Here is a 16,061-nt window from a genome sequence, read left to right as displayed (position 1 = left end):
GCCATTCGATGTACATGCCAGATTCCTTGTACCTGCCGCCCTCACTTGGTTCCAGAAACAGAGCTAACAAAAAAACCCCAAACCTGGTCTCGAGAGAACAGCCTTCCTCGAGCCGTTTGCAGTCCACTAATTTGCCTCAGTTAGCTGCCTCTCACACCGTAAGACACAGGTAAAAACAGACACCCTGGGCCTTTGGGCTGCACAAGGCATGGATTTCTTGCTGTACTGGTTTTCAAATGGCAGCTTCTAAACCGGAATCCAAGTGGGAGGGTATGGGAAAGCTAAGGGTAATTTGTAGTGATCTGCGGATCCTGGATCCAGGACTTTGCAGAGAAATGCTGCTCTCCCTTCCCTGCCGCCCCTCCCGACAATACTGGCCATTTTACACTCTGCAGACATCCAGACACGGTGTCCAGTGTTTTGCACACAAGCTCTTGGACTTTATTCTTTTGGCCAAGCAGTGCTATTCCAGCACTTATTAAGCATCGAGCAGAACAAATCCCAAAGTCCACTTCAGTGCAGCTTTCAATCCCTGAACACCAGTTTGCTGCAACGAACGTGCCGAGAGCTGTTGTAATGACACAGGAGAACTCTACCTTCCAGTCTCTGTTCTGGGGCTGAAGGGCACACAGGGGTCTCTCTTTGCTACCTGGCAGGATATGTTCGGGAGGGGTGCAGTCAATTTGTTCCATTTCAGTACCTTTCTTCTTCCGCTTTCCACTGTCTAGAATGGACAGAGATAGAATATCAGTGCTGAAAAGTGCAGTAATCATTCAAGGAGTAATGCAGAGGTGCTCCAAGTGTTTCTCTGCACTCCTGAATGATGTGGGACAGCTGATTGTTACGGTATGTTTTAACGAAGCAAGGAGTCAGGGGAATGAAACGCTGACCACACCAGAGAAGCCTTTTTGCCCCGTACCTCCCAGGTCTCCTTCAGTGAAGACACTCAGGAAGGACAATGAATTACAGTCCACACCGTTGAAAGCATCTGATGGGTCAAGACTCTTCAGAAGGTCCCGAATGTGACGCACGTGTATCCTGGCTTCTCGCACTGTGTATGGCTCTGATGAGCAAAAAGGGAGGAAAGAAATTGGAATTACACAGTTGCTTACTCCTTTGCCACACAGGTCTCAAAAAGGAACCACAGGAAAGGTCTGCCGGTTGGCCAAAACCGCTCCCTATGAAAACCCTCGCTCAGTCCCTCCCAAAGTCTGAAGGAACTTGCCTTCCACCACTTTCAGCAGCGAGCCCTCCTGCAGTCCTTCGATAGTTTTCAGCTCAGCAAAGTTATCGAGGACATTGCCATCCAACTGCAGAGAGAAGCAAGTCCGATGGCAGGTATCCTCGCGGTCCATCAAAACTTGGTGGATTTCTTGCACCATCTCTTGAGGAGAGACCTTAAGAAGGGAAGAACCCAGACAGTTATTCTCAGTCCTCACACGTGTTCTTGCCAAACTTTGTCCCTCTGCTGCAGAATCAAACACCTTTTGTACCTCCCCAGGCTTGGAAAGGCAGGCTCTAGCTCTCCCTTCCAGGAAGATCACTTCTGTCCCTGCTGGGAGGGCACTGCCACCTCTGGCAGGGTCGGCCACCCCAGCTCCATCTCACACAGCCTGGTGCTGTGCTGAGCACCCGGTACGGGAGAGAGGTGGCAGAGAGGGCAGTGAAGGAATAGAAAGGAGGGGGTGGGGGGAACCAGGGGCTCTTCCCTTATCCATTCACACTGCGCCTTTGTGGTGAGGCTTTGGATGTTGCACATGGAAAACACACCATTTCCTCCACTCAATCTGCCGTGGTATCTGTAGCGCGGTATGGCACGTCCACGCCAGTGCCACACCTCCAGGGCACACCACCGGCAAGCACACGGCTCCCGTGATGCAAGAAACCACCCCGGCTTGTGCACCAGGGCTGCTCTCCCACCTCCCGGCTCCGGCTCCAGCGCCACTGCTCGCGAGCTAGGACTCAGGGTAGTTTACATAAGCTGCTGTAAACAACATGGCCTGCTATTATTAGCCTATTAAAACTAACAGCCAAGGGGATTTAAAGGAGAAAAAAGCTAGGCTGAGATACAGCTAGTTCCATGGGGGATGCAACTTCACTGCACTCTCTGCTAGTCTTGGGGAGATAAGACTTCCCAATTGGTTTAGACTTCCAGGTGCCTCCCCTTGAAATCAGAAATACTTCATCCAAATGGTTTTCAGTGAAGTATCAAGCTAAATCGGAGTATCATCTAGGCATGTCAAAGCCCGTCCTGATCTGGCAGCACATGCCATTGTCCACATGACACATGCAGAGCTCTCTCTGCAGAGGGGAAGTGGAGATGGTGCCATCGTTCCCTTGATCTTCAGGCTGGTGCTTGAGCTCCGCGAGCTGTGCCAGCGCCTGTCACTGTACCCAACCCACGTTAGCCTGCAGGAGAACCATGCCAAAACTGCTGGGCAAGCACGGGATTTTCCCTTCCAGAGAGTCAGACGCAGAAATCATGATTTCACATCCCTCCTTCAAAACAGCCCAGAAGCAGGAAGGCCATTTCCCCCGTGCTCGGCTCCATGCCTGAGCCCCTCTGTGATGGACAGGGAACTGCTACCCTTGGCTAATTCCCCCTACCCTGGCTCCACACCCGGAATCCGGAGCAGAACACCTCCCCATCCCTGCAGAGCCTCGGCAGGCCCGTGCCACACCGCCTGTTTCTCGCATCTCCTCTTCCTTCTTTTTCTCTAGAAGCCACTGGTCAGGCAGCTTCGCTCCTGCACCCTCCACGCTTTGCTGCCTCCTTCCCCACTCAATCCCACGAGAGGACAGAGAAGCCAGGGAGCTGCGAGCAGCCTGAAGGTACTGTCCAGGCCGTGGGGGCTAACAGGGGTCTTCCCAGACACAGTCCCCTGTCCTCTTCCCTGCCTGGCCGAAGGGACAGTGCTGTGTGTGGCCTGGCTGAAACACTTCCCGCCTCCGTTCCCCTGCCCAGCCGGTGAAGAGAGGTACCTGCAGGGAAAAGGGCTCTATTCCTGGCGCGCAGATCTTGACGGTAAATCCCGTGTCCTGTATGACAATGACCTCCTGGTCGTTCCCATCTTCTCCTGGGTCAGCCTCTTCGTGACCGTTCTGCCTGGCATCCTTCTCGCCCTTGAGGCTCTCGTGTGGGCCACTGCCATTCATCAGTGCCACGCCAGACGGGTGCTCTGGGCAAGAAGAGAGGGATTGAGACAAGATATGAGCAAATGGACGGTCCTCTCTGAGCAGCTGGAGAGACTAGTTCGGACAACACCGCTGTCCTCTGACCAACCCAAGCGAACCAGGGGTTAAAAGGCAGCAAGCGTTTCATTCTGCACTTGGTGTTTACTAGACATAGGTGTGCCAGGCCCTTCCCTGCCTTCGCCTCACAGCATAATTAACACGCTCTCGCTCGCCTGCGGGGTTTGCATCTTCCACAAACCCTGTGCAGAGCGGGGAGGGGAGGGAAGCAGGAAGGATGGGTCAGTGTACAACACATTCAGCTCAGTCTTAAGAAGCCCCTTAATTAAGAGATGGGTGTGTGGTGCTTTGCGGCCCGGAGGCAGCTGTAACCTCTGCACCAACATGTTACGCAGCTCCTAACGTACCTCCTGGTATGCCACCGTTCAGCCAGGAGAGCAGGGAGGGGAAGACGCAGTTGCATTGCTAAGCTGCGCATCACGTGGGAGCCAGGTTACTCCACAGGCACACAAACAGCTCCCACGGCCCTGCCCACATCTGGCCACCCTCTGCATTTCCAAAATACTTCACAGAGATCCCATGGTGCCAGGGCGAGGCTTTGCCTAAGCGATTTTATTCAAGAAAACAGTGACGACATTTTAACTGCTCATTTAGGCAGATGCGTCACAGGGATGGGGAGCGCTCTGCACCTACTTCACTGCTCCCACAATGGTTTGTTTTCTTTTCCAATAACGCGGATAATGTCAGAGAGATGATAAGATCTAGGAAGCTGCAGGTCTGGAGCAGCCTACACCCACCGAACCGGGCAGGGGACCACGCCAAAGAGGATACACCGCATTGTTGGACAGAGGTGATGCCAGGGTAAGCTGGAGTCGTGGAAAGAGACACTGATGACATCTGTCGAGAGAAGGAAGGGACACCCTTGTCCCCAGCCTGGGAGCAGAGCACTGCTCTGATCCGCCTAGCCCGGGCGGCGAGCGCTGGATGGGAGCGGGCGCCGCGTCCCGCAGGGTGCGTTTGCAGCACGGCTGTCCCATCCCGGCCGGCACGGCCAGCACCCCCGGCTGCTGGACCCTCACTCACGCACGCCGGCTCTAGCTTGGTGCTCCCAGGCCCCCGCTCGCAGGCAGCGCGGATGGAGCGGGCTGGGGCCTCCCTGGGCACCGGGAACAGCCTTTCCAAAAGGCTGCAGGGGGTTGGGGCGGCTCAAGGCCGCTGAGCGCCACGCTGCAGTCCTCCAGCCAGCTCCACCTGGCAGTCCCTTTCCTCCTCCTCCTCACCTCCTAGCAAGGCATCAGTCCCAGCCCCAGCTGCGCTCCGGGGGAGATGGCAGCTCAACCTCCGTCATTTCTGAAGCGCAGACTGGCGCTGCAGCTTGAAGACCTAAAGCTATCACAGCTAGTTCTCACCTATCAGCCCCAACTGCTCCAGCAGCCCAGGATAGTCACTCAGCCTTCACCGCACATAAGAACAGGGATGGAAACGCTCTATCCCCTTGCACGCCTCTGGAGCGCAACACGAGGCTGCAGCGATGAGCCCTGCTGAAGTGTCCCCGGAGGGTGATACTGCTGCTCCAGACTATGACTGCCAACAGCAAACCCACCTCAGAGACGGCTGTCAAGGTTGAATTAGGACATGGTGAAAGAGCAAGAAACACAAGGAAAGCACACCCGTTCCAAAAGGCAGCAGGTAACAGAGTTACCTTACGCAGCCTCTGCTGCCTTCAGCATCTCGGCAGCTGCTGCTTGTGTTCCCTGTCGCTTTGCGTATGTCCCCAACGTGAGCTGTTCATTTCTTTGACAGATGAAACCACGGGCAAGCCAGACAAGAGGCCTGGCTCTGGCTCTGGCTCTAGCAAGCTGCAGTCATGCTAGGAAGGAGGAAGAAAAGCTCCACACAAGAGAGCCCCAAGAGACATGGTTTCAGAAAAACCACGCCGTGCCCAGAGGGCTGGGGAGAGCCCCTCGTCACACCCACGTCCCGGACTGCCTGAACACGTGGGGACGAGGAGGGAGAGCAGAAAAGCTGTCACAGAAATGCTACACCTGGGGCTACTGGTACCACAGACAGGACGACTCGCCAGCCTCCTGCACCAGGCTTCGTCCGGCTCCGGCCTCCTCACACGGGGCAGGATCACCGAACTTTTGCTCCTTCTGTAGCAGCCAGGAAGAGGAGGCAGAATTTGGCTACAAGGAAGGCTGTAGCACTGACCGATGACCCAACAGCCCATCTTCAACTGCTGTGGCAACAGCCAAGGGAAAAATCCAGGCACAGCTGCAGCAGTGCTGCCCACCACCCCAAGACACCTATCCGTCACCCAGGACCTTTTCCACCAGCATCACAGATGCCAGGCTTGAGGTACTGCTTATGACCAGTGGACTTCTGCTGGCAGCTGAGGTGTGGAAGGAGCGGCCGGTGGAATGTGCCAGCTCCTGCCTCTCTGCCACGTCGCCTGTCCTGATGCTCCAGCAGTCTGTCCTGTGCTTGGTAGTCATGCTAAAAGCTTGACCAAGGATGCTCTCCAACCAGCCGACTCATCAGCAGTAGCGAGGTGGACACTGAAACTACTTCTGTGCCACAACATTTGGCAGGATATTCCTGAAAGGGACACCATCATCTCTGAGTAAATGTGATTTTGTTTTGTGTCTCTTTTTCTAAACGAGATCCAGCAGAGAAGGTGCCTCCATAGCAAGCAGAAATGAACTGGCCAGCTTGGAGCTGGAAGTGGGGAACACAGCAGTCCATAGGCAGTAACCAAACCAGGAGGAGACGGGTTTCACACAAGAGCTGAGTAACCCACATGTATGCTGGTCTCGAGCACAGCAAACACACACCTTCAGCCGCAAAGCAAAGCAAGACAGGGAAAGCGTGCATGCTTCAAGGAAAAGTTACCAACCAGGACCACACGCCTCCTTTTCATTACTCAGGGGTATCAGATGCCCAAACTACCGATTGCTTCAGAAATCAAAAGACTCTTTCTTGTCTGCAGAAATACAACATATTCGCACCTTCCGCCCTTCCTTCCCTACTGGAGTGAAGACAGAGCTGGTACAGTTCTGCACTTTGCGACAGAAGAGACATGCAGAGGCAACACCTTCACATCTCCTTATGCCAGAAGATCCAGCTCCAGCCAGCACCGCCTTAAGTTCAGAAACAAGTTACGTGTGGACCAAGAAAGAACGGCTGTCCAGCAGGTTAACCCTCTGATTTAAGGCCAGTGAAGGCTTTCTAGTGGGGTTTTTACAGAATGTGTATGTTTTGACAAAAACAGCGGGGTTTTTTTCAATGCCAGCTGACGGCAGCGCAGGCGAGCTGGCCCGGAGGACGTGTTGCCTTCAGGGTGCTGACTCACCCCACGTGCTCTCCCCGTGGGGAAGGAGAGCTTCACCCACCTGCCTTAAAAGTGGGTCACCGGTTCCTACCGCCTGCGCCGCGGCCTCAGCAGTGCCGGCAGGGAGAGCGAGGCAAAAGCATCGGGCGCTTGACTTCAGCGTACTCAAGATGGCACGAAGAGCAACAGGGACACCTGAAAGACACCTGCAGAGACCTCTCTCCTGTTACTCACTCTCAGTTCAAGCCCCAAACGGGCCAGTAGCTGCCTTTAGTTGCCAGCTCTCGCCCGCAGGAGAAAGTGCCGTGCGATGCTGCCTGGACAGTTTTGCAGGAGGCGGCTGAGTCACGGGGAAGCAGTCCCACCGCTCCGGGGGCACCACGTGGCCGCTCCTCCCGCGTAACATCCCACTCGCGCTGCCGGAGACAGCGCAAGGAGATCCCTCCTGGTACGCGTTGGCCTCGAGACGCGGTGACCTCCATGCTCCCCTGCCACCCCAAGGGATGCACCGGTGTCCCAGCAAAAACCCTCCTCCTTTTGGCCCTTGGTGCATACCCGCAGGCGCGTCGCAGGCTAAGCTCCGGCTTGCGCTGGCTGGCAGCCGGGCTGTAACACGATGTTCTCATTGCTACTCGGAGCACAGCGTGAACAAACCCCGAGCGCATGCAAGACTAAACTGTCAGGAAAACAGGCAAAGCAAAACACTGAAGAGGGGAGGAGGCGGCATCACCTCACCAGGAGGAATCGACTGCCCGACTGCGGCTCGCACCTGGTAGAGAGGTTCAGCAAAAGGATTAAATATCATCTTTGCACCCGGACAAGGAGCACACACGCCAAGGTGACGGGCCCTGTTTTAATCACAGTTCCTACTCACAGCGAGCCTGCAGAGGTGGTGGCACCTCACGAACCCGACCGGTCAGGATCCCGGCATGACAGACCTGGATGTTGCTGGCTGCACACAGCCATAGACAGGACAGATTGTGGGAAGTGTTAGTTAATAACTAATTAATGTTTCAACAAATCTTCTAAATCAAAGTCAGTCACTAATCCTCTTTTTAAACTATCAGGTCAGAAAGGTGGCAAATTTATGTTCCTGCAAGTTTGCCTAGTCTGGAGAGTGGGGGAAGCAGCAGTACCAAACCCTGAGACTGCTCTGTACCGGAGATGTTCCCTTCCCGACATTTAGTAACAGCAGAGATTATTAGAGACACAAAAACCAAAAATTAAAACCCTACCTTTTCCTTGAGACCACAATTCAGCCACTGCACAGGGACTGAACAAAACCAAAATACAGTGACAGAAAGGCAAAATTTGACCTTGCAACTCAAAAAGTAACAATCTAAGTTTCTCATATCCTAGAAGTCCTGGTGAGGACAAAAGCCAGTCCGGCTCAGTTATCACTTGGTGCCACATCAGAGGGGTGCTGTGCCAGCTCGCGGAGAAGCGGGAGAGGATGAAAGCAGGATGCGGCCGAGCGGCTGCTCCCCTCCCCCGCTGCAGCAACTGGCTGGTGCCCCGCTGCCCCCACAGCACCGGGAGGATGCTCAGGGCAAAGGAGGAGAGAGAACATCCCGTCCCTGCACCCAGGGCAGCGGTAGGGCTGAAGGGAGCCAAAGGCTCCACGCAAATGCTGCTCCTGTCCCTTGCCACTCCGTGCTCCTGTCTGCACTGCTGCAGGCCGGGACTGCCAGACCCACTCCCATCCTTTACAAGGGCCATGTTTGCCCTCACAAACAAGAGAAGGATTTGCCTTATGAATTAAGAAAAAATAAGCAAAACCCCTTCATGTTTGTTTTGCTAACACGGACAAGGCCCAGACAGGTCCCTCTGTGGTACACACCCCGGGTGGGTTACCTCACCACCTTCCTCCTTTCCCTTCTGCCGTGAAGTTGAAATATCACCTTGCCTCCCCTCTCCTTCATCCTGCCCCATCCCATGGGCACACGTAGCCACCCACCCCGTTACAGTCATGCAAAGCACGACCCTGCCGCTGGGGCAGGCAGCGGGGTCCATCACTATAAAACCAGTACTTGTGTCCCGAGCCTTAGATGACACCTCGCCAGGGGGGACAGGCAGCACGACTGTCCTTTGGGCCAGCGGCGTTTTCCCTGCACTTGCTGGCAGAGCAGGGGAAGGTGTCCCAGGGCTCCCCGGGGAGGGAGCAGTACCTCTGCATTTCGGCACGCTGTCCAGACCCACTAAGGCTGCTCGTCCCTCGCCGTGGCCCCGGCCGGCAGGACGTGCTCCAGGGGCCGCATCCCCCCCATCAGCTGCCGCCACGTGCTCCTCCCGGCGGCAAGATCTATGGGCTAAGCCGCTGTCCTCAAGTTTCATGCAGCTCTGGCAGGCCTCAAGCGACTGAGCATGATCGACCAGCCCTGCCGGACCTTCCCCAAGGTCGGCTGGAAGGACAGCCACCGCCCGGGATGCCTCTGCCTGCCGGAACGGGCCAGCAGCGCCAACGCCGGGTCTCAAACGGCTCTTATCACAGACCGTCACCGTTCCTTCTTTGTCCTTGGCCTTGGATAGGTCTTGGATGTATTCGGTGCACTTCTGCAGGCTTCCGGTCACTGCCTCGCTGGGAATGATGTCTGGATACAGCACAGCACACTGAGCAGCTTCTGGCATCTCCGGGCAGACGGCGCAGCTCGTGGGAGGCTTTGGTAAGAGGGGTGACCTCTCATCGGCCGAGTTAAAGCTGCGTGTCTGGAAGATTAGATCGGTGACGTGCCTGCAGCAGTTTGCAAAAAGGCTGTTCCCCATGATCACAAGTAGCCTGGCTCATACAGCACCGGATTAGAAAAGTTAGTTTTGTTTGCACACATATATCGAAGTCCCCACAAGGCAAACTCCCACGCGGCAGCCTGGGCCCGCTCGCCTTCTCACACAGTCGGCCGCCTTCTCCAAAGAAAATTCCTACCTGACCCCAGGGTGGCGGGAGGCAGAGGACCCGCAACGGGCTCCGTGCGGTGTCCTGCACGCCCTGAGCTCACGTCCCGCTTGCTCGCCAGAACCAGACACTGGGCTCACAGCAGTTCTCCCAGCGTGCCACCCAGCGACCTTCATCCACTGCGCACCTTCGCTCCCTCCCAGACCGCCATGCTCGCACCACCACGATATCCACGAAGCTCAAGAGCAGCTCCCCACAGCCGAAGCTCTCCTCTCCCTGCTGCGCCAGAACAAAACCAGACGTGTATCTAACAGGTTCTTCAGGCGCGCTCGCGGAGGGATGCCGGCCCGATCGCCCTGGCCGGGGGTGGTTATAAATAGCCCGACCTCGAGTGCTGCACCAGTGCAGCCTGGGACAAGTGCTGGAGCGCTTCAGCGCTGCCAAACCTGTAAGCAAGTGAGATGCATTGAATTACAAGGCGAGGGCAGTTACTATGGCACGCCTGGGCCCAGGCACAGCCATCCATACTAAGCAGGCGAGCACAAAACAGCCAGGCAGTGAACCAGAAAGTAGTTTCCAGACGAATTTTCTGTCCTCTCACCCTGCTCTGCCATATCAAACACAAACAAACCACAAAACCACACACACAACCCCCTAACACCACTCCTCTCTCTGTGCTAATTTAAGAAATCCCGGCAACTGAAGCAGGGATTACAGAGCTGAAGATTTCTGAGAGCACCGGGTGCCCCGGGGAGGCTGCAGCCGAGCAGGCCACAGCATGCCTCCAGCGCGGCCGTGCCGCAGCCGCCTGCTCCTCGCTTTCCCCGGGACATCGGCCAGGTACCACGGCTCTGCGCGCGCAGGCACACATCCCATACATACACACACACTGCTCGGCACTCAGCTACTTGGGTCCCTTTGGTGGCCCCGGTTTCCTGGGACACACGTGAAGAGCTGGATCTTTCAAACAGGCGATGTGGTGTGCAAGAGCTGCAGCCCGACCTGACCTTAGACCTGCCCGGGAAAGCTTTTGTGTCCGGTTAACAAACCTGACAACCCCCCCACTCCTTGGCGGCCCAAGTTTCGGCACAGGGTTCCTCGGCAAGTCTCCCCAGCACTCGACACGGCTTCACGGGCAGAAAGGGGCACAGCTCTGCACTGAGCAGAAGAAAAACATGTGCCACATCACTAGCGCAGAAATCTCAAAACTAGACCAAAGCCAAGACCACACAGCGCACGTGATCCCTTGTTCAAGGCCAACACAACACACACAGCAGAAAGACAACCCCTTCTCCCAAGAAGGCCCTGGGAAGGCCAGGAGCAGCCCGGAGCCTTCATGCCAGCAAGCCACCCACCAGGAGAAAGGCAGAAACCAGCTGAAAAACAGACCAAAAGTTCTCCACAGAAAACCCTGGGTAGCTTCTGTTGTCCTTTTAAAGAGAAGAGGAATCAGAAGAGAAGCCTCTCCTACTCTTGACTCGTTTGCACTCCTGTCCCAATTAGCGAGGAGCCCCGCGCACCCCCACAGCTGCTCCTTCAGTGCAGGAGCCGCCGGGCCTGGGAGCCCCAAGACAAGACACATCACATCAACATCAGTAACTCGTGTTTTTCTGATGATTTCTGAAGGACTTTAGATGTACTGGCAACTTCAACTCTTCCTCCATATCAAGAGGCCTCTGGGAAGAGGCAAAATCTCCTCCTGGAGAAGTACCTGCTCAGGAGCTCTCATGGAGCTGAGCAGCACTACTTCAACTCAAGCCAAAGTGAGTTCAGAGCAGTGCGGTACGCGCCAGCTTTAACACGTGAAGGCTGGTGTCAGTATAGCAAATGCAAATTAAATTTTAGCTGAATAATAAATTAAATAAAATAGTTTAATGAATGTAAATACATTGACTACATGAATAGGCATTAGCTCGAGACGGCCCTAGTGGAAACGTTTCTGCAGGACATCCCATCAGGGGAGGTGGGAGACAGCACCGAGGTGTTTCCCTCTGCCTCCCCAGCGCAAACCACAGCTTCCCAGAAACTTTCAGCACTTTAGGTGCAACAAGCACTTCTTTTAATAAGGGCCCACAGTGAAATGTTAGAGCTGCTCTACTGCCGTCATTAAACTCAAATTGGTTACAACCCACCTGTGGGCAGAGGTATAAGCACTGCATTATTTTTTAGCAGCTTTACACCACCAGGGACTGACTCACACGGAGAGGACAACGGGGCTGCAGCGTGCAGCTCTCGACAAGGGCCCCAGGCTCACTGGTCCCAATGTCTCTCCTGCGGCACTAACAATCCACAGACGGCAAGCGAGGAAATTAATTCCTAGCTCTTGTGCATCCGCAGTAAAATTGGGCTGGATAGACCTAAACAACTCAAGCCACATTCCAGCCTACTTAGAAGTTTGTGGCTTTTCTGTATTCGTATTGATACTGGGACATTCGCACTGCAGCCGTGCCCTAGGGCACCCACAGGGTCCCACAGCTGCTGGCTCAGGCGCTTACAAGCCACTGAAATGCCTCGTGCTTTGCATTTGGCACCCCGAGTTACCCACACTGTGCTCTCCACACCTGGGAACTACATTTAAACCCATTCATAAACTTTCTATCCAGCCAAAACTTTGGAAACTCAGTCCTGAAACTAGCTGGCTGGGAGACCCTGCTACAACAATGTGCAATTCAAACATCACAGAAACCGGGAGCAAAGACTGGGACCTAAGGCAAAGTGCAAAGATCAGCACCAACAAAAACAGCAACTATGTTAAGAAGAGCATGTTTCTCAAATTTCAAGAGAAGAGAGATGGATGAAGGAGTCACATTTCAGACAGATACCGAGAATCAGTCGATAATTCTCCCAGTACATGTATTTTATTCTGGCACATACCTTAGGTTCAGAACGCTACTGAGACAGCGAGAGCTCAAGAGAGTGAACTATCCCATCGACTGCGTGCAGTGGGACCGGCAGAACATTGGCCTTGCAGACAGAAGCAGCCACACCAGCAGGCAGCAGCCACAGCTCCACAGCGTCACAGGGAAGACTCCAGCTTCACCCCACACTACCGCTGACGCCTGTCTCCAGCACTGGAGAAAACTCCATGCAGCACAAGCCTGGAAAGACTAACTTCGCCAGTTCTGAGAGCCCTATATAAACCTTAACGTGGCTGAGAGCCCCGAGACCCGCAGAGGCGATGGCAGGGAGCTCTGGGTAGGGTTTGTAGAGGAGATGCGATGGCTGCGATGTTGTCCTCAGCAGCTCCCACTGCCTTCCTGCCTCCTGCAGCGCAGATGTGCCGATTAGCCCGCAGCCTCCCACCCGGCCAGCCCTGTGCCAGCCGCCACACAGCCCCAGGGAAACAGGCTGGACGGCTGCTCCCCGTGGCTCTGCGAGAGCCTGGGAAACTCGCCCATCCCGCAGAAACCCCTCTGCCAGGGACGTCGAGCACCCTGTCCTACCTTGCACAGTGCCATACCGGCACCAGAGCCCACCTTAACCCCAGCCCAACTTGCGCACTGAGCTTCCAGGCTGGCAGAGGCTCCGCAGGGTTCAGCGCCTCCGGCGGTACGGACAGTCTTACCCCCAGTGCCTGCTCCGCTGGGCGCTCGGCACAGCACGGCTTGCTAACAGACAATATCCCCGTTACCACTTCCAGCCTCATCCAAGCGCAACGGCGGGAGGTTAGCTAGCAGAGAGCCTGGGAAGGAGGGCTGGTGTCAGGCTAATCCGACCCGCAGGAGCTCGAGGCAAGCAGGGCAAGAGTCACGATCCTGCAGTTTTATGGTGTTGGACAGTAACTACATAACACTCCCCGGAGCCTGCAGCTTCGTCAAAGGGTTGCAGTAGAGCTTTTCTCTGTAAAGAGAAGGGCAAACTAAGGAAAACATTTTTTAAAAAAATCATGCCATTACTCTAACATCACCTAGCCGTAGGGAACCTTACTTCAGTGGCCTGCTTCACGGGATTTTCCCCTCAGGACCGGTCAAGTGGCTGGTGAGCACCACAGCAGTTATTTCTTCAGTTTGAGAAAATAGCTTACTTCTGTGAGTGCAGATGTATTTTCCCACCCAAAAAGGGAAGGTTTGTCACCTGTGTAAGTGCATCTATGCTGAATTGTCAAGAAAATGCCAGATAACCACTCGTCCCAGGCTCACTAACATTAAGAAGGTGGAATGCAACAGAAAGCTCAACTGCCAAACAGGCATGCATGTGCTCTACTACGTCAACCCCACACTTGTAGGAGGTGAGAACCAAACGCTAACCCTTAGAAAGCCCTGCTACTATCGGCTAAAACCTGACCTGCTTCCAAAAAGCGACAGCCACCACTGCCACAGGAATAGCCACGCTTTGGTTTTCCATCTTTCATGCTCTGCCTAAGCACTGCCCCATGGACTGGTTTTACTTCTCAAATGCAAATAAAAAAAAAAAATGCATGAACTTCAGACCTTTAAAGCTTCCAGAAATAACAACTTTCTAGTACAACCAATGGAGCACGATGCAAGAACGCAAAGCGAGCGCTGGAAAGCTGTGCCAGGAGAGGGGTGTGCTGCCAAGTTTAGTCATTTACAGCGACGAAGACAAACTTTGACTCTGAAACACAGCACTGTTTTTACTGCGCACGAGGCAGTTCTGCGGGTGGATTTATCTAGGTGCGTGTTCCTGACCTACTTACTTCCACTTTTCAGCTGGGAAGCCCACGAGGAACGTTGCTCAGGCAGAGCAGCAAGCTTCCAGCTGGAGCTCAACTCTGTTATCCCACTGGCAGAACTGCTCCGGATGTGATCCCCTCGGGTTCCCATCCCCCGTCTTGCCGCACAGATGCTGTGTTATCACACCCCTTTCCTCTTCTTAACCTTGTAGCGGTGATCAGATTTCTCCTGCACAATATTCCTCCGATTCTCCCCCCGAAGCCTGTTACAACTGCATATTAAAAAAACCCGACCGCCAGCAATTCAGCCCTTTCCAAAACACCAGCGAACCTCCAAGGTCGGGCGACAGACAGCGATAGCAGATCCCGAGATTAAGAATCAGTCTTCTGACCTTGTTACTAATGCACAGCTACACTTGCCTCCACAGCAGTTTTCCATTAACACCTGCATTCTCCACTTTTTTAACAGAAGACGTGGCTGAAGATATGGGTGGCCTGGAAGAACAAGGACAGAGGGACCTAGCTAGAAAAAGCAACTATTCAGGCAAGGCAAGGTTGAAAAGCACTTTATGGTAGCCAGAAACACTACTAAACTTGCACACGAGACAAAGTTGTTCTAAGGCAGTGACAACTGTAGAAACAGAAAGAATGCAAGAAATACTACACACAACGGCTGTCTTGATCTCATGCTAGCTAATAAGAAAGGTAACTTAACCCATAACTGTCCCCATCAGAAATCATTAGAGGAATGCAAATTGTTCACTTTTTCGTGTGTTTCTGCACTCAGAAGGATGGAGTGGCCCCAACAGTTTTGTCAAGCTTGGAGGTAGAGAGAAGCAGTCATCAGCCCTCTCGCCTTTTAGAGGCGGAGAAGACAACTCCCAAGTCTCAATGCCTGGCACAGCGGAGCGAGAATCCCCCTCAGAGCCTGCCCACTGCCCAGCGGCACCGACAGTCACCTTCAGACAAAGCAGGGTGCCCAAGACGGGTGCTCTGCGAGCCACACAGACAGCAGCGGGCACACCAAAGCAGAGACTGATTTTCCCTGGCAGAAAGAGAGGCCTGGCAACCAGAGCTCCCAAGGCTGATGCCAACGCAGGCAGGCTGCCCCCACCTCTGCCTGGAAGCCATGCGGCCACAGGCACGGCCTCAGCCCAGGCTGAGGACAGGACAAGAGCCTTCCTCACCTTCTTTCCCCTCCTCCCCAGACCCACCAGGTGCCTGAGCAATTGTGCAGTGCTGAAACACGGGGAGGATTTTTCCACCTCCCTGCCTCCTTCGGCAAGCAGTTTGTGCCCCGAGCAGCAGGGATTACACGGCGTAACTTTTTAACCCAGTTGCTGGCACTGCAGGCCTGACGCCTGCTTTAAAACCCAGTGCGGGGAGAGGCGGGGGGGAGGCTTCCAGCACTGCCCTCCCCACTCTTGAACGGCGTCCAGCCTGCTCCAGCACCAAACGCCAATGAACTTTGCTTTAGGTGACAAACTTCAAAAATTCACTTTGCCGCCATAAAACCAGGGGAGGGAGGAAGTGGCAGGTCACTCGCTCAGCGGATACAAGTGCCTCAGGACGAAGGCCAGCCACAAGCCACGCTGCTTCTGCCCTTTCTTATTGTACGTTAAAGATCACAGGAAAAAGCCGAGGCTGATAGGGGCGCTCAGCACCGTAACTTCTTGAAGATACACAGCACCAAATTCAGCAAAACCCAGAGCTGGGGCAGCCTCGCAGGGTCCGTGCCCCGAGCCCTGGGGACAGTCAGGACACAGTGCTGCACCTCGTCCCCGGTCTGAGCCCCTCGGGCTCCCGTTTGAAGCAGGAGCACCCAGCAAATACCGAGTTAAAGCGTGTGATTTCCAGCCGAGGTCTCGCACACGCCATCTGCCCTCCCCAGGCAGACCCAAGTTCTTACTTCGGAGCACTTCCTAAGGCGCCGGTGCCTCCCGTGCCCCGCGCTGCCAGGAGGGCCCGGCCCTCTCCCAACCTTCCGCAGGACACCGGCCAACGTCCGCAACGGG

At 54.8% G+C, this 16,061-nt stretch overlaps 2 protein-coding genes across 2 annotated transcripts in view; both read right to left on the bottom strand.

Moving 5' to 3' along the window:
• The window catches only part of CLUH (clustered mitochondria (cluA/CLU1) homolog), a 30,866-nt gene extending 21,580 nt beyond the window's left edge, over positions 1-9,286 (bottom strand). The window contains exons 1-5 of the mRNA XM_009881474.1: positions 8,512-9,286; positions 2,983-3,179; positions 1,226-1,397; positions 920-1,063; positions 597-724 (exon numbers count right to left, since the gene is read on the bottom strand). Coding sequence (XP_009879776.1) covers positions 597-724; positions 920-1,063; positions 1,226-1,397; positions 2,983-3,179; positions 8,512-9,286 — 1,416 coding nt within the window. The remainder of the gene's footprint in view (positions 1-596; positions 725-919; positions 1,064-1,225; positions 1,398-2,982; positions 3,180-8,511) is intronic.
• A 226-nt stretch (positions 9,287-9,512) lies between these two features.
• Positions 9,513-16,061, bottom strand: part of LOC104283315 — a 23,498-nt gene continuing 16,949 nt past the window's right edge. The window contains exon 4 of the mRNA XM_009881473.1: positions 9,513-9,859. Within this exon, the coding sequence (XP_009879775.1) occupies positions 9,513-9,859 (347 nt within the window). The remainder of the gene's footprint in view (positions 9,860-16,061) is intronic.

This window comes from Charadrius vociferus, unplaced genomic scaffold (assembly GCF_000708025.1).
Source record: "Charadrius vociferus isolate BGI_N301 unplaced genomic scaffold, ASM70802v2 scaffold323, whole genome shotgun sequence".
NCBI classification, from domain to species: Eukaryota; Metazoa; Chordata; class Aves; order Charadriiformes; family Charadriidae; genus Charadrius; species Charadrius vociferus.
Note: the sequence above shows the minus strand (reverse complement) of the source record. Positions and strands in the feature narration are given on the sequence as shown.